The 23,146-nt window shown below is 49.3% G+C and overlaps 1 protein-coding gene across 3 annotated transcripts in view; it reads right to left on the reverse strand.

Moving 5' to 3' along the window:
• The window catches only part of LOC143276939 (oxaloacetate tautomerase fahd2, mitochondrial-like), a 58,750-nt gene that overhangs the window by 29,196 nt on the left and 6,408 nt on the right, over positions 1–23,146 (reverse strand). For all 3 annotated transcript variants that reach the window (XR_013053663.1, XR_013053661.1, XM_076581614.1), the window contains exons 4-5: positions 12,282–12,441; positions 2,752–2,860 (exon numbers count right to left, since the gene is read on the reverse strand). Coding sequence is in view for 1 of the 3 variants with exons in the window: in XM_076581614.1 (XP_076437729.1) it covers positions 2,752–2,860; positions 12,282–12,441 (269 nt within the window). In the remaining 2 variants the exon portion in view is untranslated. The remainder of the gene's footprint in view (positions 1–2,751; positions 2,861–12,281; positions 12,442–23,146) is intronic.

Genomic DNA, 23,146 nt, shown 5'->3' on the forward strand with positions numbered 1-23,146 from the left:
CTGCCTTTGCTGTTGTGGCCTGGATGCTCCCAGTGAAGGTCTTTAGACAACTGTACGCCAGGTATTTGGCTTTCTCCACCTTCTGGAGTTCCTCGTTATGCAGAAAGTAGGGTGGTAGGAGGGTTTTTTCTTCCTTGTCACTGAGAGGACATGACATTTGCTGGCATTGAATGACATTTGCCAGGTCTTCTGCCAACGCTCAAGTTCATTCAGATCTTCTTGGAGGGCGTTGGTATCTGCTTGGGATCTGATCTGCCGGTATAGGATGGTGTCATCGGCAAACAGATGGATCGTGGATCTTATGTTTTTGTTGATGTCATTGATGTAGATGAGAAACAGAGCTAAGGACAGATCCCTGAGGAACCCCCAGAGGTGATTTGGCCGATGGTGGAGATCTGTCTTCAACGTTCACTTGCTGGGCTCTGTTGGTGAGAAACTCTTCAATCCAGCAAAGCGTTTGTCCACAGTTTCCGCAGTGACAGAGCTTGAGAAGGAGGCAGTGGTGGGGCACCCTGTCAAAGGCCTTCGAGAAGTCCAGCATGATGGTATCCATTTGTCCTCCCTCCTCAAGCGCTGCTGCCAGGTCATCCACTGTGAGATCAGTTGTGATTCGTACGATCTTCTTTTGCGAAATCCAAGAGGGCATCGACAATGATCTTGTGCTTGCCAAGGTGTGATGGGATGGCACTTTGAATGATGTGTTCCATCAGTTTGCCACTGACGGATGTCAGTGAGATGGGACGGTAGTTTGCTGGAGAGCTCTGATCTCCTTTCTTGTATGCTGGATGGGCTGCAAGCATGTCGCCAGACTTCAGGTATTTTTCCAGTGACAAGAGATAGACTGAAGAGGTGGGTAAGTGCAGGGGCCAGTTCCTGAGCTACTGTAACCAGGGGGTGAAAGGGAATGTTGTCTGGACCAGCTGCCTTTCAAGGGTTTAGGTTCCTCAGTAACTTCACGCATTCTTCAAAGATGATGATGTTAGGCATGTCTGGGTAGGGGCTCTCACCTAGTTCCAGGATCTGTCTCAGGTCCTCCTCAGTGAAGCCGGAGCAGAACTGCTCGTTTAGAATGTTGGCCTTCACAGAGGGGTGCTTATGTTAGCCCGCTTTCTTCAGTGGAGCCACTCCAGTTGTGTCGCAACTCTTACTCTTCACATCCTGCCACAAACCTCCTCAGTGTTATGAGCCTGAGAGGTGAGTATCAGTATGAGGGTGGAAGGGTGTGGGTTGTAGAGAGGTGTGTAAGGGTGGAAGGGGGAGGAGGAGTGTGGGGGAAGAGAGGTGTGTAAGGGTGGAGGGGGGAGGAGGGTGTGGGGGAAGAGAGGTGTGTAAGGGTGGAGGGGGGAGGAGGGGTGTGTAAGGGTGGAGGGGGGAGGAGGGGTGTGTAAGGGAGGGGGGGGGTGTAAGGGTGGAGGGGGTGAGGAGGGGGGGGGAGAGAGGTGTGTAAGGGTGGAGGGGGAAGGAGGTGAGGTGTGTAAGGGTGGAGGGGGGGAGGAGGGGGAGGAGGGTGTGTGTAAGGGTGGAGGGGGGAGGAGGGGTGTGTAAGGGTGGAGGGGGGGAGGAGGGGTGTGGGGAGAGAGGTGTGTAAGGGTGGAGGGGGGGGGAGGGGTGTGTAAGGGTGGAGGGGGGGAGGAGGGGTGTGGGGAGGGGTGTGTAAGGGTGGAGGGGGAAGGAGGTGAGGTGTGTAAGGGTGGAGGGGGGGAGGAGGGGGGAGGAGGGGTGTGTAAGGGGGGAGGGGGGAGGAGGGGTGTGTAAGGGTGGAGGGGGGGGGAGGGGTGTGTAAGGGTGGAGGGGGGGAGGAGGGGTGTGGGGAGAGAGGTGTGTAAGGGTGGAGGGGGGGGGAGGGGTGTGTAAGGGTGGAGGGGGGGAGGAGGGGGGAGGAGGGGTGTGGGGAGAGAGGTGTGTAAGGGTGGAGGGGGAAGGAGGTGAGGTGTGTGTGGAGGGGGGGAGGAGGGGGGAGGAGGGGTGTGTAAGGGTGGAGGGGGGAGGAGGGGTGTGGGGGGAGAGAGAAGTGTGTAAGGGTGGAGGGGGAAGAAGGTGAGTGTGTAAGGGTGGAGGGGGGAAGAGGGTGTGGGTGAAGAAAGGTGTGTAAGGGTGGAGGGGGGAAGGAGGGGTGTGGGGGGGAGAGAGGTGTGTAAGGGTGGAGGGGGAAGGAGGTGAGGTGTGTAAGGGGAGAGGGGGGAAGAGGGTGTGGGTGAAGAAAGGTGTGTAAGGGTGGAGGGGGAGGAGGGGTGTGGGTGAAGAAAGGTGTGAAAGGGGAGAGGGGGGAAGAGGGTGTGGGTGAAGAAAGGTGCGTAAGGGAGGAGGGGGGAAGAGGGTGTGGGTGAAGAAAGGTGTGCAAGGGGAGAGGGGTGTGTGTAAGGGTGGGGGGGGGTGGAGGGTGTGGGTGAAGGTGTGTAAGGGTGGAGGGGGGAGGAGGGGTGTGTAAGGGTGGAGGGGGGAGGAGGGGTGTGGGTGAAGAGAGGTGTGAAAGGGTGGAGGAGGAGGGGTGTGGGTGTGGTGTGGGGGTGGAGGAGGAGTGTGGAGGAAGAGAGGTGTGTACGGGTGGAGGGGGGTGGGTGGAGGGGGGTGGGTGAAGAGAGGTGTGGAGGGTGTGTGTGGGAGGAGGGGTGTGGGGGTGGTGTGGGGGTGGAGGAGGGAGGAGGAGTGTGGGGGGGAAAGAGGTGTATAAGGGTGGAGGGGGGTGGGTGAAGAGAGGTGTGGAGGGTGTGTGGGGGAGGAGGGGTGTGGGTGTGGTGTGGGGGCACTGACCTGGAGATGAAAGCTACCAGCTGTGGAGTCTTGAACACCAGCTGGTTGGTGCTGCTGTCCTGTTTGGTCACTCCGTTCACACGGGTCCACAGCTTCAGGTCGTGGGGATCTGAACACATCACTCACAGTGTCAGGGTGTGGGGAAATGAAATGAAATGAAATTATGGTGCTTAGAGCCTCGCCGACCACTAAGGCCATCTCAAGGCTATCGCCGCGTCAATAACTACTACAAGGATAAAAAAACAACAAATTAAAATGAGTCACCACTTCAAACTTTCCACTCCAAAGTTAAAAAAACTTCCATAGTTTAAAACCTTCAAATCTGGTTAAAAATGTTCACTTCTTTTAAGAAGTCCATCATCGCCCACGGAGGGACATCACGAAACAAAGTCTTCAAAGAAACTGCCGTGTAATGTCTGCGTCTAACGTCATGCAGATCCCAACAGTCAAGGAGCACGTGTTTCACGGTGAGAGGCTCATCACAGGGAATGCATCGAGGGGCCTCCTCCCCCTTCAACAAGTAAGAATGAGTAAAAAAAAGTGTGCCCCGTACGCAGTCTGCACAGCACAGACTCCTCCTTTCTGTTCTTCACCCCTGAAGGGAGGGTCTCTTTTAGGTCCGGACGGATCTGGAAGAGCTTGTTGTCCGTCTGGGTGTTCCACTCCTCTTGCCAAAGATCCTTAACGTAAGTGTTCACCTTCCGCTTCATGTCTGTATAGGGTACAAAGGATCTGGATAATTCTTTCTTTACAGCGTTCCTGGCCAGCAGGTCCGCCCTTTCGTTACCACGAATGCCAACATGTCCGGGAACCCAGGCCAACACAACCTCGTATCCTTTCTTCGTTGCGAGAGTAAATCTTCACAAAATTCCAGCAGTTTGGGATGAGTGATATTCCTGCAGGCGATCGCCTCCAGGGCTGACAAGGAGTCGGAAAAGATCATGAATCTCTTTTGTTTCGAAGAGAGAACCATTTTTACCGCCAGAACCAGTGCGGTCAGTTCCGCAGTGTACCACCGAGCTGTCAGACAGGATGTGTTCCATTGAGGGCCGGTCAGGAAAGGCGGGACAGAACGCAGATGCAGCGACTCGTCCTCTGACCTGGAACCGTCAGTGAAGATGCTTTGAAAAGTGGGGAATTGTGGCAGAGTTCCGAAAGGTAAGTTCTGTAGGCCAGAGAACTGGTGGTGTCTTTACGGTATGAGGCCAGATCGAATCGCACCTCAGGTGTTGTAAAGGTCCACGGAGGGCTGTCAGGGAACTTAGAGAAATCTGAGATACCACCGACATCCAGATCGGCATTTTCTAAGTGCGGCTGAATGCGGAGTCCGAGAGGAGGTATGCAGTTTGGGTTGTCTGTAAATTTCTTATCGAAAGGGTTGTTGAATACAGCGTCATAAGCAGGGTTTGTAGGTTCAGAAAACAATTTCAAATAATAATTCAGGGGTCAGCTTCAGTCTGCGGTTGGAGAGAGGCGGTTCCCCCGCCTCTGCGTACAGGCTGTGCACAGGGGTGGTGCGGAAAGCACCTAAGCTGAGACGGAGTCCTTGGTGGTGTACAGGGTCCAACAGTTTCAGGTAGGACGGTCTGGCTGAGCCGTATACTACACTTCCATAATCCAGTTTGGACCGGACCAGGGCTCTGTAGAGGTGCAAGAGAGTTCTCTTATCAGCACCCCCAGTTCGTGTGTGCCACAACTCGGATGATGTTCAGTGCTTTTTGGCAAGATACTGTTTAATATGGCTGAGGAAGTTCAGCTTCTGATCAAAGATGACCCCTAAAAATCTGGCTTCCTTGACCGCCGGGATGGTGGATTTTCCCAGACGGATTTCAGGGTCCGGATAGAACTGGCGAAAATATGAAAATGGATGCATTCAGTTTTGGAGGACGAAAATGTGAAGCCATTCTCCTCTGCCCAACACTGGATTTTGTTGACGCAGAGCTGAAGCCGTCGCTGGATGCTGGCATATGTGCTGCCAGTTGCATATAAGGCAAAATCGTCCATGAACAGCGAGCTGTCCGATCCCTTCTGAACGGATTGAACGATGTCATTAATTTTGATGCTGAAAAGAGCCGGCGACAGAATGCTCCCTTGCGGGACACCCAGCTCCTGCTCGTGAATGTCGGACAGGGTGGTGCCGAGTCTCACCTGGAATTGTCTGTCTTGTAAAAAATTGTGGATGAACTGAGGCAGGTGTCCTCGGAAGCCAAGCTTGTGCAAGTCCGAGAGAATACCAAATTTCCAGGTGGTATCGTAAGCTTTCTCCAAGTCAAAAAATATGGCCACCACATGTTGTTTGTTTACAAAGACATTTCTTACAGTGGTTTCCAGATGAACCAGAAGGTCAACGGTAGAGCGATGCTTGCGGAAACCGCACTGTTCTTTCGCCAGAAGGCCGTCGGTCTCTAGTTTCCACATCAGTCTACCGTTGACCATCTTCTCCATCAGTTTGCAGATGCAGCTGGTCAGTGCAATTGGGCGGTAGTTGAAGGGGTTCGAGGGGTCTTTTCCCAGTTTCGGCAGCGGGATTATGAGGGCTTTCCGCCAGGAGGGTGGAAAAAAGCCTGTGACCCAGATGTGGTTATAACTTAAGCAGGGTGTCCAGACAGGTTTGGGGAAGCTGCTTTAAGAGTTTATAATGGACCTCGTCCATTCCTGGACAGGAATCGGTACAGGTCTGAAGGGCAGATTTAAGTTCATTCATTGTGAAAGGAAGGTTGTAATTCTCTGTGTTGTCGGAAAAGAAGTTACATGGTGTTTTTTCTGACAGGTTTTTGGTTTTAAGAAACCGAGCAGATTTGTTAGCAGATCTCGAGTTCTGTTCAATTGTGGAGGCAAGCAAATTGGCAACTGCTTTCTTCTCTGTGACCAGAGCGTCTGAAAGTTTAAGATGATGAAAGGTTGGGCATACGTTTTTGCCCTTAATTCTTTTTAAAACCCTCCACACTTTCTTCTTGGGTGTGTTGGAGGTTAAGGAAGAACAAAAATCTCTCCATGACTTCCTCTGGCTCTTTTTAAAAACATACCTGGCTTTCGCCCTCAGCTGTTGATGGGTTCAAACGTTATCGGTCTCCGGTCTCCGAAAGACGCGTCGCTGCGCTCTCTTCCGAGACTTACGGGCCTCCCGACATTCCGCGTTGAACCAGGGCGTTCTATGGACCTGAGGCTTGGAGGTAGACGATGGGACTGCTGCTTTGGCGCAATCTAAAATGATCCGAGTCAGAGTGTCAGCAGGTTCCTTGCTTTTTCAATACTGTTTCTTCCTGCAGCTCCGCTCTTATCTTCTTGGTAAAAAAACTCCAGTCTGCTTTGTCATAGTTCAGGCGGTCAGGCAGAGAGTCACCTTCTCCATCTGTGGGGCAGAGGACGACAGGAAAGTGGTCACTCCCGTGCAGATCGTCGTGCACTTTCCACTCGTAGTCCAGGACCAGTGATGGATCGCAGACCGACAGATCTAAACACGAGAGCTTTCCAGAGGACAGATGAAGGTAAGTGGGAGACTTGTCGTTAAGACAGCACAAGTCCATGTCGGAAAGAAGGTTTTCCAAGAGAAGACCTCGGGCTGATGTCATCTCACTTACCTAGAGCGGGGAGTGTCCATTGAAGTCGCCCAACAGTAAAAACGGATGTGGGAGCTGGTCGACCAGGTTCATGAGGTCCTGCCTCAGAACACGGGCGGAAAGAGGAAGGTAGAGAGAGCAGACAGTGATGGTTTTCTCAAGTGTGACTCTGACTGCCACCGCCTGTAAAGGGGTGCTTAAAGCCTGAACCGGACTATAAATGGCGGGCGATTTGAATCAAGCCAGTTTCTCACCAGAGTCTGACACTGTGACGTCGGTGAAGGTTTATTCAAAATAAAAGCCTAATAAAGCTACGGTTTGGCTTCATTTATGGCAGAGAGCGAGATTTGCCTAGCAGCTTCCAATCTAGACCTGAATTGACTTTGGAAAGTACAAAATGTGTCAGCTACAAGTAATACAAAATTTGAATGCAGAGAAAAGGGGCGGAGCTAGAGCCGTTTGTGTTTGCGCTAGACGTGTCTGTCAGATAAAAATAGCACCAGCACGTGGTACTGTCTGGTGAGAATTGGAAAGCATGCAGACAGCCCCTCGACGTTGGCAACCGTAAACGACCACATTGTGTGGCAGGAGTACACGGATATCTTTCTCCGCTAACAGTGAGTCGGTCTTTGTTTTGCTTTCACCTCCCACATGTTTACATTTCTACCGGACACGTGCTCGCGCTTTTTATAGATAAACTCCGCCCCTTTCCCTTTTATGGATAGGCTCTAGTGCGCATGCGCAACCGAAACCTTGCTCTCGGGAGTTGAGACTTTAAAAGAACTGTACTGTATAAAAGGGACTTGTGAATAAAAAGAGCGACACCTCCCGTCAATCCCTCTTGCTTCGGTTGAGCGGGTTTAAAAACGGAGTTAAAACCAGAGAGAGATAAAACCTTGCCATCTCTTTGCAGAGTCTCCTGCAGCGCCAGCACTGAAGGTTTCAAAGCACGACAAAGCAGCTGGAGTTCCTGAAAATTGGCATAGAACCCCCGGATGTTCCAGTGGATCACTGCCATTAAAAAGGTTAAAAAAATAAAGCAGCAGCCTATTCCATCGCTACCCCCTGCTCCTCTGCTTGCGGTGGCTCAAGGTCGGCCAGGATGGAGTATTTATTTTTAGAAATTACTTTTTCGGATTCCGACCAAGTCGGAATATCCACCACCTCGGCCCCTCCCGATCCTGCCGAGGCCGCAACCCTCCCCTCCTTGAGTTTTGGAGGTACGGGGGGTTTCCGGCCACTTCCGCCAGCCCGAGGGCCAGGCAGACGAGAGGCGAGACGAGGGGTGCCTGGGGGTGGGGTGGGGTGGGAGGCAGACAACATGCCTCTGCCCGAGGTTTTCCGCTCCCGCCCAGCAGCCCCTGAGGACTGCCGCACAGGATGGGAAGGGGTGGACACGGCGCCTCCACCCAAGGCCAACCGTTCCAACGAGGTGGGTAAGTCGTCCGTCTGCGTCCCTGTGGACGTCGTCTGGACTGCGACGTCCACCGTCCTGGGTCTGACGACAGAGGCGTACGACGCCTTAGGCGACGCGGCCTCCACCTGTTTCTTTGCCTCAAAGAAGGATATCTTCTTTTCTGTCTTGACCTTCTGGATTTGTTTTTCTTTTTCCAGGCGGGGCAGTCTTTCGATGAGGACGGGTGGCCACCTCCGCAGTTCGCACACCGGGCTGCACTGACGCAATCGCCCTGGTGCGCCGCCTTCGAACAGGTGCCACATGCCTCTTCCTCCTTGCATCGGTCTCTCACGTGTCCAAATTTCTGGCATTTAAAACATCTCAGAGGGGACGGCACATACAGGCTTACACTAACTATCAGGTATCCGACCCGAATGTCCTTGGGGACATCCGGGCAGCAGAAGGTGAGGAAGAAAGTGTTGGTCGGGACTCTGTCCGACCCCTTCCTCACCGTCACCCTGTACACGTCGGTCACTCCCTGAGAGGACAGCTCGCTCTTGATTTCAGCCTCAGACACACCTTTCAACTCCGGGCATCTGATGACCCCCTTTGAGCAGTTGAGACCTTTGTGAGGGGAAACCTTCACCGCCCTATCAACGAAAGTGGTCGCCTTGAGAAGGAGCTGTGTCTGCCTTTTGGACTCTGCACTAAAAATGCTCCGCTCCTCAGCCTCTTGATGGATTTCAGCGATCCTGCCAGACACTGAAAGCCCTTCTGGATAGCGAAGGGGCTGAGAGCCGACAACGGCTTGTCGTCATCAGCGCCCTCCATCACAAGCCACGATGGCCAAAATCCAGAGGTATATACGACCAACAGTCTAGCTCCAACGTGTTCCCCCCCCCCCCCCCCCCCCCCCCGATCATGCCCAGCTCCTGGGGACAGAGAACCGAGCACTACAGGGGTTATCTTCGCTAGCCACTAAACTGCCAGTCTTGACCCAGCCCCACGAAGGGGTAGCCGATTGACACACATGGGCCAATGTGTGCCGCCTGTCTTAAGAGAGGTCCGAGCCAAAGGGATGTGTTGAGAGCAGCGTGCTCTCTCAATCCCCAGGATCTCATTCCCCTCCATCACAGGTCGCGCCGCACGGCAAACACGGCGGGCCTGAAGAAGGCCGCAGAGAAAAAAGAATGTGGAAAAGAAGGCTTGATGGGGAGCTGAGGACAGAAAAGAGGCGGTAAAAAGAAGAACAGAGAACAGCGAAAGGGACAGTGGGTCACGTTTAGTTTGGGCCTCACTCACGACCTGTTCGGCATGGGAAGCCCTATCAGGGGCATCAGTACAAAACCATCACTTATTCAGCCCTAACAGCTACGATGGCTATGTAGCCCTATCAGGGGCATCAGTACAAAACCACCACTTATTCAGCCCTAACAGCTACGATGGCTATGTAGGCTGTCAATTAAGACCTGGGACCAGAGCACCAAACCCCAAGAAGCACTGATGCCCCCGCCGACATAGCTGGCTCGATCACTGGCCACTAAGCCTCCCGACTACGACAAGGTAGTGACCCTCCCGGGAGAGGGTCAAGAGAACACCAGCCTGACCCCCTCCAGGTTTTGGGAGGGCAGGGTGTGGGGATCTGAACACATCATTCACAGTGTCTGAGTGTGGGGATCTGAACACATCACTCACAGTGTCTGAGTGTGGGGATCTGAACACATCACTCATAGTGTCAGGTTGTGGGGATCTGAACACATCACTCACAGTGTCAGGGTGTGGGGATCTGAACACATCACTGACAGTGTCAGGGTGTGGGGATCTGAACACATCACTCACAGTGTCAGGGTGTGGGGATCTGAACACATCACTCACAGTGTCAGGTTGTGGGGATCTGAACACATCACTCACAGTGTCAGGGTGTGGGGATCTGAACACATCACTCACAGTGTCAGGGTGTGGGGATCTGAACACATCACTGACAGTGACAAGATGTGGGGATCTGAACACATCATTCACAGTGACAGGTATATCAGGTGTCCACAAAAAAGTGAACTGCTTTTTGACAAATATTTTCTGTGATACAGAAACCAATGTCCTTGAAAAATTTCACACAGTAACCTTAGGGTATCATCAACAAGTCTGCGAAATATCTAAAAATTTGGATGCAAATTAATAATAATAATAATACTGTACATTTATATAGCACCCTTTCTCACTAAGAGCTCAGGGCGCTTTACATGAAAGAAAAATATTACAAGTAACATAAAACATTCATGGCCACTCTTTCTCAAAAAACCCTCCCTCCACTCACACTCTCCCTTTCCCACTCTACATACATCGAAAGTGAGCTGGCATGGGTGGTATTGGAGAAAAGGAAGCCGAGAGTACTTATAGATAGGTTTTAAAAAGATGAGTCTTTAGTGATGAGCAAAAAGCAGAAATAGAATCAGATGCATGGATATGATAAGGAAGGTTGTTCCAGATGTGTGGAGCAGCAAAGAAGAAAGAACGTTCACCATAGGTTCTTGTATTGACACAAGGAAGTTTCAAAAGGTAACAGTCAGAGGAAGAGCGGAGATTTCTTATGGGAGTGTAAACACTGATATGGTCAGAAAGATAAGTAGGTCCTGCGGAGTTGAAAGCAGAATAGCAGAGACGCGCAACTTTGTGTTTAATTCTCGCTTCAATGGGGAGACAATGTAGAGTGCGGAGGTGAGGAGAAATGTGATCAGTACGTGGGACTCAGAGTCAGACGGGCAGTATTGTTTTGAAGTTTTTGAATTCGCTGAAGAATATTATGTGGACAGCCTATGAGAAGAGAATTACAGTAGTCAATTCGTGACAGCACAAAAGCAGAAATAAGAGTTTTAGTAGTTTCAACAGAAAGGTACTGACAGATAGAGTTGATGCGACAAAGTTCACAATTACCTATGCGTATCAGATTTACTACCTGAGCATGCATGCTGAGGTTTGAGTCAAGAATGACTCCAAGGTTCCTTGCCGATTTAGAAAACTGAACTGTGGCATCACCAACCACAATAGAGACAGGAAAAGAAGTAGATGTGGACATTCTTGCAGAGGAAATAATCATAGCTTCAGTTTTGTCATCATTCAATTTTAGTTTGTTGAATGTCATCCAGGATTTAACATCGAGAATACAATCCTGCATTGACAGAATCAGACTATGTACTTGATTTTGTTCTGCAGATTTTTGTAGCTGAGTATCATCAGCAGAAGAGTGATGAAGAACAGAATGGCCAGAAATGACATCAGAAAGAGGAGCAGTGGACAGAACGAACAGAACGGGGCCCAGGACAGAGCCTTGTGGCACACCATAGGAGATCAGGGTTGGATCAGACTTAAAGTTACTAACAGAGACAATCTGGAAGCGGCTGGATAGGTATGAAGAAAACCAACTCAGAACTGTTGAGTGAATCCCAAAAACATGTTCAAGTCTGGAAAGGAGTATGCTGTGGTCTACTGTGTCAAACGCAGCCGACAGATCAAGGAAAGTTAACACAGACAGTTTACCTTCATCAACAGACAGTAACAGGTCATTAACTACTTTCAACAAAGCAGTTTCAGTGCTATGGGCAGATCTATATGCTGACTGAAAAGAAGAGAACAGGTTGTTTAATGTTAAATGGTCTGAAAGTTGGGAGAGAACAATTTTTTCAATAATTTTGGACACAAAAGCAAGGTTGGATACAGGGCAAAAAGATTTGAGGTCATTGTGATCCAGAGTTGTTTTCTTTAGCTGGGGCTTAAGAAGTGCAGTTTTGTATACATCTGGGAAGACACCAGAAATTAAAGAATCATTTATAATTTTTGTAAGTGCAGGCAAAACAACATCCAAACACTCATACAGTAGTGGTGTGGGAAGGGGGTCCAGGTCACATGTTTTTGGAGCAGACATTTTCTGTCTCTAAAACAGGTGTGAAAGCAACAAAAGGAACACCTTGAAATTCTTTTCCCAAGGGATGTGGCACAAGTGACTGTGAATCCAGTTCTTTCCTGATGTTAATTTTTTAGCAGAAAAAATCTGAAAAGACACTGGCCAGTAATGAAAATGGATAGACTGAAGGAAGCAAAGAAGATTTTGTTCTGCCACAAAACTTATTTGTAATGCAATATAGGTCTTTGCTTGATTTAGCTTTGGAGATCTTGGTGTTGAAAAACCGAGTCTTCGCTTTGTGCACAAGGAAGGTAACAAAGTTGTTGGCAATTTCCATGTATTGTTTATGTGTTTTACACCACAAATGAATTTCTCTTGTTGAAAAAATAAAGTATTCTGTAATCTATAATGTACAACCCAAATCATTTCAGCCACACTGGTTCACAATGCAAACTTTTCTCTCAGCAGCTGGAAAAAAACTACTTATTTTCAGTATAAGCATTGTAATACAGTGGGATGTTTAATCCATACAAGAAAATATATTTCATATATTCAGAAAATATACTTCAAATGTTTTCTTCCACTTTTCATTTTTGCACTGCATGTGCTGAAAATGCACACACACACACACACACACACACACACACACACCACACACCACACACACAGAGCAAACCTTTAATATCCTCCTTCATGACAATAGCAGGGCCCAAGGGACAGAACCCATCCATAGTCTTGCCCAGTAAGAACTGTCCCCCATTTTTGAATTGCCAGTCTCTGGCACTGACGTCATGAGCCACTGTGAACCCAAACACGTAATCCATGGCTCTGTCCTCCTGCACAGCACAAAGTGATGATGTCATCAGGTACCGTGAACCCAAACACGTAATCCATGGCTCTGTCCTCCTGCACAGCACAAAGTGATGATGTCATCAGGTTCCGTGAACCCAAACACGTAATCCATGGCTCTGTCCTCCTGCACAGCACAAAGTCATGATGTCATCAGTCATCATGTACTGAAACACATTGACCATGGCTCTGTCCTGCACAGCACAAAGTCATGATGTCATCAGTCATCATGTACAGAAACACACTGTCCATGGCCCTGTCCTGCACAGCACAAAGTCATGATGTCATCAGTCATCATGTACTGAAACACACTGTTCATGGCTCTGTCCTGCACAGCACAAAGTCATGATGTCATCAGTCATCATGTACTGAAACACACTGTTCATGGCTCTGTCCTGCACAGCACAAAGTCATGATGCCATCAACTGGTGCCAAGATGTCAGGGTAGCTACCCCACCAACAACAGAGACGACCCATACACTACGGCAGTGGGGCTGCAAAGGCATATCCTCCAAAGTTCGTCTGGAGCCATGTGTTAAGGTCTTTTGTTTTTCCTTTTAAGAGGAAAACTTCAAGCCGCCGAAGACTAAAGCATGAATATGTGTACCAGTCCTGGTTTTGGGTGGGGAGGTTTTCTTGAGTGTGTGTGTGTGTGTGTGTGGAAAAATGCTCTTGAGGAAATTTTGGAGATTTCTGTTCGTTATTTGTTGTTGTAGTTATGGTGTTTGTTTTGTTGTCTTTTTGGCAAATATTAGCTGTGTGTGTATGGTTGCGTGAGCGGGACAGACAGAGCGGAAGAGAATGAATTTTGTGTGGGAGAAAAACATCTGTATTCTGTGTTTGTGTCGTCTGGCGAATTGGGGTGGGTGTTACATTTTAAGACAGCTCTTGACCTCTTCCCTTGGGGGGTTGTGACACACTTAATCCATGGCTCTGTCCTCCTGCACAGCACAAAGTGATGATGCCATCAGTCACCATGAACCCAAACACATGGTCCATCACTCTGTCCTCCTGCACAGCACAAAGTGATGATGTCATCAGTCACCATGAACCCAAACACATGGTCCATCACTCTGTCCTCCTGCACAGCACAAAGTGATGATGCCATCAGTCACCATGAACCCAAACACATGGTCCATCACTCTGTCCTCCTGCACAGCACAAAGTGATGATGTCATCAGTCACCATGAACCCAAACACATGGTCCATCACTCTGTCCTGCACAGCACAAAGTGATGATGTCATCAGTCACCGTGAACCCAAACACACAGTCCATCACTCTGTCCTCCTGCACAGCACAAAGTGATGATGTCATCAGTCACCATGAACCCAAACAAGTAGTCCATCACTCTGTCCTCATGCACAGCACAAAGTGATGATGTCATCAGTCACCGTGAACCCAAACACATGGTCCATCACTCTGTCCTGCACAGCACAAAGTGATGATGTCATCAGTCACCATGAACCCAAACACATGGTCCATCACTCTGTCCTGCACAGCACAAAGTGATGATGTCATCAGTCACCATGAACCCAAACACGTAGTCCATCACTCTGTCCTCCTGTACAGCACAAAGTGATGATGTCATCAGTCACCATGAACCCAAACACGTAGTCCATCACTCTGTCCTGCACAGCACAAAGTGATGATGTCATCAGTCACCATGAACCCAAACACGTAGTCCATCACTCTGTCCTGCACAGCACAAAGTGATGATGTCATCAGTCACCATGAACCCAAACACGTAGTCCATCACTCTGTCCTCCTGTACAGCACAAAGTGATGATGTCATCAGTCACCATGAACCCAAACACATGGTCCATCACTCTGTCCTCCTGCACAGCACAAAGTGATGATGTCATCAGTCACCATGAACCCAAAACACATGGTCCATCACTGTCCTGCCACAGCACAAAGTACTGATGTCATCAGTCACCATGAACCCAAACACACGGTCCATCACCTCTGTCCTCTGCACAGCACAAAGTGATTGATGTCATCCGTCACCATGAACCCAAACACATGGTCCATCACTCTGTCCTGCCACCTCAGCACAAAGTGATGATGTCAAGCAGTCACCATGAAACCAAACACATTGAGTCCACTCACTCTGTCCTCATGCCACAGCACAAAGTGATGATGTCATCAGTCACCATGACCCAACACAAAGGTTTCCCTCCTTTTTCCGGGACAGCAACAAAGTGAGAAGGGAAACCAAATCCCATAACCCAAACACCTGGGCCCTCACTCCCGTCCCACAGCACAAAGTGAAAATTTCATCATCCACCATGGGAACCCCAAAAACAATCCATCAATCCCGTCCTGCACACATAAGGATGATTCATCATCACCATGAAAAAAAAAAAAAAAGAGCCATCCCCACTCGTCCTGCACAGCACAAAGGGGTGGGTGTCATCAAATCCCCCATAAAACCCAAAACCCCCATGGTCCAATTTACTCTGCCCCCAAGCACAGCACAAAGTGGGGGTGTTTATCCCGTCACCATGAACCCAAACACACAGTCCATCCAAATCTGTCCTGCACCCGCACAAAATTTCCCGGGTGTCATCAGCACCAGGGAAACCCAAAAAACCCTTCCCTCCCCTGTCCCTCCCCGCACAGGGAAAAAAGGATGATATCATCCCCTCACCATGAACCCAAAACCGTAGTCAATCACCTCTGTCCTCCTGCACAGCACAAATGTGAATGTTCATCTGTCCACCAGTGAACCCAACACACACCAGTCCATCACATCTGTCCTGCCACAGCATAAAGTGACTGATGTCATTCAGTCACCATGAACCCAAACACATGGTCCATCACTCTGTCCTCCTGCACCGCACAAAGTGATGATGTCATCAGTCACCATGAACCCAAACACATGTCCATCACTGTCCTCATGCACAGCACAAAGTGATGATGTCATCAGTCACAGTGAACCCAAACACACATGGTCCATCACTCTGTCCTGCACAGCACAAAGTGATGATGTCATCAGTCACCATGAACCCAAACACATGGTCCATCACTCTGTCCTGCACAGCATAAAGTGATGATGTCATCAGTCACCATGAACCACAAAACACAGAGTCCATCACTCTGTCCTGCACAGCACAAAGTGATGATGTCATCAGTCACCATGAACCCAAACACATGGTCCATCACTCTGTCCTGCACAGCACAAAGTGATGATGTCATCAGTCACCATGAACCCAAACACATGGTCCATCACTCTGTCCTGCACAGCACAAAGTGATGATGCCAACAGTCACCGTGAACCCAAACACATGGTCCATCACTCTGTCCTGCACAGCACAAAGTGATGTTGTCATCAGTCACCATGAACCCCAAACACGTATAAGTCCATCACTCTGTCCTCATGCACAGCACAAAGTGATGTTTTCACACACCGTGAACCCATACACGTAGTCCATCACTCTGTCCTCATGCACAGCACATAGTGATGATGGCACCAGTCACTACTCAGAACACTTCACTGGCTTACCTGTCAAAGCAAGAATTGACACACAGTAGTTTGTCTCTGCTTTCAGTGTCTCTATCCCCAACAATATGTCGTCTTTCAGATCTTCTCCATCTACACTGTCCCTCTGGGTCACTGTGCTCATTTGACACCTCTCTGCCGACAGTCCTTGCTTCGAGACCTTTGCAAAATACCTTTCTTTGTCTTTAGCCCCTCCAGTCTGTCTCTCAGAAAAACCCAGTGTTTTTCAAGTGTGAATGGAAGAGAAATGGCACAACATCCACACACAAAAAAACCCACAGTGTTCTATCATTTGATCGACTTGTTTCAAGTTGATTATAGTGTTAGTTTGTTCATGATGTTGTATGTAGCTGATGATTTAAAAGCACATTTATAAGATGATACAAATGTTGGTATATTGGTTGAATCTGATAATATAAAATGTTGGTATGTTGTGTATAACTTTAAAAAAAATATTTTTTTTAATATATATATATATAGAAAAAACATGTTTCAAACACCTGGTTGTTTCCTCCTGAAGGCAAGTCAGGAAAAAACATGGTTCTTTCCTGTTGAAGGCCACTGGGAAAAAACACTGGATTCTTTCCTCCTGAAGGCCACTGGGAAAAAAACACTGGATTCTTTCCTGTTGAAGGCCACTGGGAAAAAACACTGGATTCTTTCCTCCTGAAGGCCACTGCGAAAAAACACTGGATTCTTTCCTGTTGAAGGCCACTGGGAAAAAACACTGGATTCTTTCCTCCTGAAGGGCCACTGGGAAAAAACACTGGATTCTTTCCTGTTGAAGGCCACTGGGAAAAATCACTGGATTCTTTCCTCCTGAAGGCCACTGGGAAAAAACACTGGATTCTTTCCTCCTGAAGGCCACTGGGAAAAAATCACTGGATTCTTTCCTCCTGAAGGCCACTGGGAAAAAACACTGGATTCTTTCCTCCTGAAGGCCACTGGGAAAAACCACTGGATTCTTTCCTCCTGAAGGCCACTGGGAAAAATCAGTGGATTCTTTCCTCCTGAAGGCCAGTGGGAAAAATCACTGGATTCTTTCCTCCTGAAGGCCACTGGGAAAAAAACACTGGATTATTTCCTCCTGAAGGCCAGTAGGGTCAAAATCACTGGATTCACGACATAATATACCAATGACTGATAAGCACACCCTTGTACAGTAAGAGAAAGAGAGAGGGACGGAGAAGACAAAGAGAGCAGTACCGAGGATGATTTGTTGTTTGGCTTTGCTCCTTTATAAGTGTAACCAAGCGCTCTGCCTGCTTCAAAAACTGCTTCACGCACAAGCTATACTAGCAGACGACATCAGTTTTTGCAACTAACCTGCCGGACTTCAACAGGCCCGCGCAGAATGTGTGACGCCATTCCTGGTTTGAACACAAAGCCGCTTATGTCATTTTGTCCTTCTCGCCAGACAGCCCTACTCCTCAACCAGCATCGCTGTACACTATTGGCCAAGCTGGAATCTGTGTTTCTGCTCCACCGTATTTAATTAATATCTCATTTGTCGGATCAGTAAACTGCAAGTATTATATACTGGTATAATCATCACAATTCCATCTTTAAATCTATTCCATTTATGTTTGCCTATGTTAAACTGATTTGACGCAGTTAATTTTCCGCGATGAGCTCGTTAAAACTGACCCTGTTCAGGTGACTTGAATTAAGATTATAAATTCATCTTAAATAATCAACACTTTATTTTATACTCATTAGAAAGTAGGCGTTGAGCTCTTTCTTTTGCGACTTTCAGGAATCATTTAGAAATCTATCACTGAACACCTTGTAAGATGCACAGTTTCTCTCAGATTTGGCCTGATTTGACCCAATCTGCTTTGCAGCACGTGATTGTCTTTGCAGTCCGCTTAACTTGCATAAATTGGCACAGTGAGTGATGAGTGGGCACTTCATACCTGGTCAGTCATCTGACCAGAGCCGCGCTCTCTCTCTTGCTGCGTCACAAGCAGTGTGTGTGTGTGTGTGTGTGTGTGTGTGTGTGTCGTGTGTGTTCCCACAATGGCAGACATCTCGCTACGTATCACTGCACTGTCTTCTCATTATCTCTTCTTATTTATGTCTTCTCCTTTAGTTTATGTCTTCTTTTCTTATGTTTTCATAACAACTGTAAATAAAACAATAGAAAAACCCATTTGTGACTGGCCTCTATATGTTCCTGGCCTGTGCGCGGGAATTCTTGTCTATCCTTTAATTCAGTAAATCATCATTTAGTTAGTTCTTTTGTACCGTCCCCTTATTAGAACCACTCGGTTCAGTACACGGCTACATAAGTGAATAAACGTAGTAATCTGGCTTTTGGTAAGTGACTTATAGAAAAGCCTCATGCAAACAAAGAATAACAGATATTCAAATGGGTGGGAATGACTGTACACCAGTCTGTGCTAATAGAAACACAATGACCAACTTTTGTCTGACTCTGTTTGTGTGACATACACACAAACACACACACAGTGTGTGAAATCTCACTGGCTGAAATTACGTCAGCCGATGATGCTGCACTTGGCACAACAGTTCATGGAGATTTAGTTTACTTTGTTTAAATCTGGAATCTATAGCCAGATTACCAAAGGTACACACACATGCACAGTCACACAGCTGAACTGAATGCTCATGCGTGCGCATGCACACATGTACACACACACACACTTACTTGGAAAAGTATTCACATGCAGGCACACATGTACACACACACACACTTACTTGGAAAAGTATTCACATGCATGCACACATGTACACACACACACTTACTTGGAAAAGTATTCACATGCAGGCACACATGTACACACACACACACACTTGGAAAAGTATTCACATGCAGGCACACATGTACACACACACACTTACTTGGAAAAGTATTCACATGCATGCACACACATACACAAATACACACAGACACACACAACTGTGTGTGTGTTTCATCCGTCAGGATCGACGAGGACCATCTAGTCATCCTGTGGGTGGGTGGGTTGGGCTCTGTGGGTGCGCAGATGACTGGTCAGGCCAATCCGCGCCCGGAAGGTTCTGACGCAGTGTGGACAGGGGATGGTGGCGGCTGTCGGGGACTTGCTGGCATTGCTTTTCCTGGCCTGTCTGCGTTGCTCTGCTGCAGCGATTCTGTTGGCCTCACAGGATTTGCCGCCTTTGTGGACAGCTGAACGCCACTTTGGTCTGTCCATTGCATTCAGCTCCCATGTGTCGTGGCTGATGTTGAAGGCCTTCAGAGAAGCTTTCAGAGTGTCTTTGAAGCACTTCTTTTGGCCTCCATGGGAGCGCTTGCCATGTTGGAGTTCGCCGTACAGCAGTTTCTTGGGGAGCCGGTGGTCTGGCATGCGAACTACATGGCCTGCCCAGCACAGCTGGGCCTGCATCAAGATGGTGTAGATGCTAGCAAGTTTGCGCGAGTGAGCACCTCTGTGTCAGGGATCTTCTCTTGCCACTTTATGCCAAGAAGTTTTCTGAGGCTGGTGGTGTGGAAGTGGTTCAGCTTTTTGGCGTGGCGTTTGTAGACCGTCCATGATTCACATCCATAGAGCAGTGCGGTGAGAACTATGGCCTTGTATACTTAGAGCTTCGTCTCCAGGGTGATGCCTCTCCTGTTCCAAACGTTCTTATGGAGTCTGCCGAAGGCAGCACTGGCTTTGGCGAGTCTGGCATTCACCTCGTCATCAATGACAACTGTGCGAGAGTGTACTGCCCAGGTATGTGAACTTGTCCACCGCGTTCAGTCATTGCCCGTTGATGAAGATATTTGGTTCAATGTAAGGTTTTCCTGGGGCTGGCTGGTGCATCACCTCAGTCTTCTTTGTGCTGATTGTGAGGCCAAAGTTGTCACAGGCAGCAGAGAACTTGTCGACACTGTGTTGCATGTCAGCTTCAGAGGCAGCGTTGAGAGCAAAGTCATCAGCAAACAGGAAGTCACTGACGGTGTCTGTCCTCACCTTGGTTTTTGCTTGAAGCCTCCTGAGGTTGAAGAGTGAGCCATCTGTGCGGTACCTGATGCCAATGCCTACGTCAGCATCTCTGAAGGCATCTGTCAGCATGGCTGAAAACATGAGACTGAACAGGGTGGGGGCAAGAACACACCCTTGCTTGACTCCGTTGGAGACAGGGAATGGTTCTATAGTCTCTCCATTGTCTTGGACTCGGGCCAGCATCCAATCGTGTAGTTGCCGTTTGATGGTGATGAACTTTCTGGGACATCCGTACTTCACCATGATTCTCCAAAGGCCATCTCTGCTAACAGTATCGAAGGCCTTGGTCAGATCGACATAGGTGGAGTAAAGGTTGGCGTTCTGTTCCTGACACTTCTCCTGGAGCTGCCTGGTAGCAAACACCATGTCGATAGTCCCGCGTTCTTTCCGGAAGCCACACTGGCTCTCTGGTAGGAGACCTTGCTCAAGGTGCGCTATGAGACGGTTGAGTAGTACTCTGGCCAGAGTCTTGCCTGCGACGGACAGCAGGGATATTCCATGATGGTTGTCACAGGCCTGACGATTTCCTTTGCGCTTGTACAGGTGTATGATGGAAGCGTCTTTGAAGTCCTGTGGAACTGCCTCATGCTGCCAGATGAGCTGGAACAGCTGATGAAGCTTCTCAGTCAGCGCCATACCACCTTCTTTGTAGACCTCAGCTGGAATGGAGTCTAAGCCAGGGGCTTTGCCATTGGATAGCAGATGGATAGCTTTCTGGGTCTCCTCCAAAGTTGGAATGGCATCCAACGACTCACTGACTGGCACCTGGGGGAGTCGCTCGATGGCTTCATCACTGATGGTGGAAGGGCGGTTCAGTACACTGTCAAAGTGTTCAGCCCATCTCTCAAGGATCCCATCCTTGTCAGTGATTAATGTAGAACCATCAGCACTGAGGAGTGGAGCAGATCCGGAGGTGGTGAGACCGTAGACTTCTTTCAGGCCGTTACAGAAGTTCTTCATGTTGTTCCTGTCTGCAAAGCACTGGATCTCATCAGCTTTGTTGCTCAACCAGGAATCCTGCATCTGCCGCAGCTTCAGCTGGATGGTGCTGCGTGCGCTCTTCAGTATGTATTTCTTTGACTGTGACTTGGGATCTTCAATGTGGGCTCTGTAGGCTTGGCGTTTGTCTTCTAGCAGCTGCTTGATCTCAGTGCAGTTCTCATCAAACCAGTCTGTGCTTCCTGACAGAAGGCCACACGCACTCCATGGCAGTCTCATGCAGTGCGCCCCATGCTGCCTCCACATTCTGGTTGTCCAGCACAGTGGACTCAAGGCGTTCCTCTAGGGTGTCAGCAAAGCTCTGCTTGATGTTGCATAGCTCCAGCTTGTTGACATTCAGGCGTTTGGGTGCTTTCATGCCCTGAGGCCGTCTCTTGGGCTGGATGCGGAGGTTGAGTTTGGAGACGATAAGGCGGTGGTCTGTCCAGCACTCGGCGCCGCACATGGCCCTCGTGACTCTACGTCCTGCCTGTCCCTCTTCCTGATGATGACAAAGTCGATGAGATGCCAGAGCGAGGATGCATCCATGACGTCCTGTTATGGGTAGGGAGGCAGAAGATGGTGTTTGTGATAAGAAGGTCGTGCTCGGCACATGTCTGGAGAGGTAGTTGGCCAATGCTGTTACAGTTGCCAACCCCATGCTTCCCAATCACGCCTTCCCAGGAGGTGCTGTCACAACCAACTCTCGCGTTAAAGCCACCAAGAATGATGAGCTTGTCTGCATTGGGAACAGTGGTGATAACAGCGTTCAGGTCCTCGTAGAACTTGTCCTTGTTCTCATCCGGGTTGGTCATGGTGGGCGCGTAGGCGCTGACAATGGTGGTAAACTTCTTCCCATTGCATAAAGGGAGTTTCATCGTCATCAGGCGATCGTTCACTCCTTTCGGGGGGCCAGCCAGCTTGCCTGGTTGTCTTCACTGCAAAGCCAACTCCAGCCTCACGTCTCTCCTCAGGTCTGCGACCACTCCAAAAGAAGGTGGAGCCTGCGCCTCGCTCACAGGGTTCGCCTTCTTCTGCCAGTCTGGTCTCATTTAAGGCGGCGATGTCGATGTTATACCTGGCTAATTCACTTGCAATGAGTGTTGTGCGTCTCTGTGGTCTGGCTGAGTCGCCTCTGTCCAGAAGTGTACACACGTACCATGTGGCAATGGTCAATGGGGTGCTCCTTGTTTTCTTCTTTCTTTCCTTTGTGTGTCGACCGCTTGAGCAGGGTCCCCATCAGCCACGGTATGCTGACTAGGGTGGTGTGGAGCAGGCAATGTTTAGAGCACCTTTTCTAGCCCCTTCCTCATGCCATGGAGGTGAGCAGTGCTGTCCTGAAGAGGGCTGCTCAGTCGCTCAGGGGGCTGCTGATCTCCACCGCTGCTCCAGTCGATGAAAAAACGACCCTATGGCCTGAGCCGCCTGTGTGCAGGTCCGCGGCTACGACTGCCAGTGTACCCACACCTGTCACTTTGTCGCTCACCTGTCACCACAGGGCTTGGGGAAAATGATGGTATGGGATGAAGGATGACTGATGACTTGCGCGATGACTTTGTTTATAGTGAGGAGGAGTTGCGCACCGTCGACCTCACTCTCTTGTCCGAGACCGTCTGTATCCAGTGGCAAGATGAGGTCAAGACGAATGGAGATGGAGACGGATGCAGTGGATGACCAGGATGTCCTATGTGCCTCTTCCTGCCCTCAGCACTCCACAGTGCTCTGCTACAACCGCCTTCCTCTCCGTTGAACCATGAAGGCTTCTTCCGCAGAGTCCGCCAGATCCAGTCTTCACATGCTTGGGTAGACAAGCCCTAACTCACCGAGTTTAGCCAGCCTGTCATAGCCGATGCCCGGGGGTTGGGAGATGCCGCATGCTAGCAGCTTCTAGGACCCATAGGTGAGAGCTGGGTGCCGGTGGGGACCAACAGAGGACGAATCACTCCCGGAAGAGCGTGTCAAGCACCCCCTCTAGAGGTACTACCCCTCCCGTGCACCCCCTAACCCCAAGCACACACAATGAATGCACACATGCACAAACACACTACACACAATAACGTGAATCAAAGTTTTATCTTCCTTGTGTCCATGTGGTTCTTCAGATGCCCGATATATGACACCCCCCTCCCTTCCTCCCCAGAACCCCACCCCAACTTGGCCGATCCCGTTCCATGCCGATGGATTGATCCCGTTCCACAAACTGCAACAATGTATGTTTT

Source organism: Babylonia areolata, chromosome 2 (assembly GCF_041734735.1).
Source record: "Babylonia areolata isolate BAREFJ2019XMU chromosome 2, ASM4173473v1, whole genome shotgun sequence".
Classification (NCBI taxonomy): domain Eukaryota; kingdom Metazoa; phylum Mollusca; class Gastropoda; order Neogastropoda; family Buccinidae; genus Babylonia; species Babylonia areolata.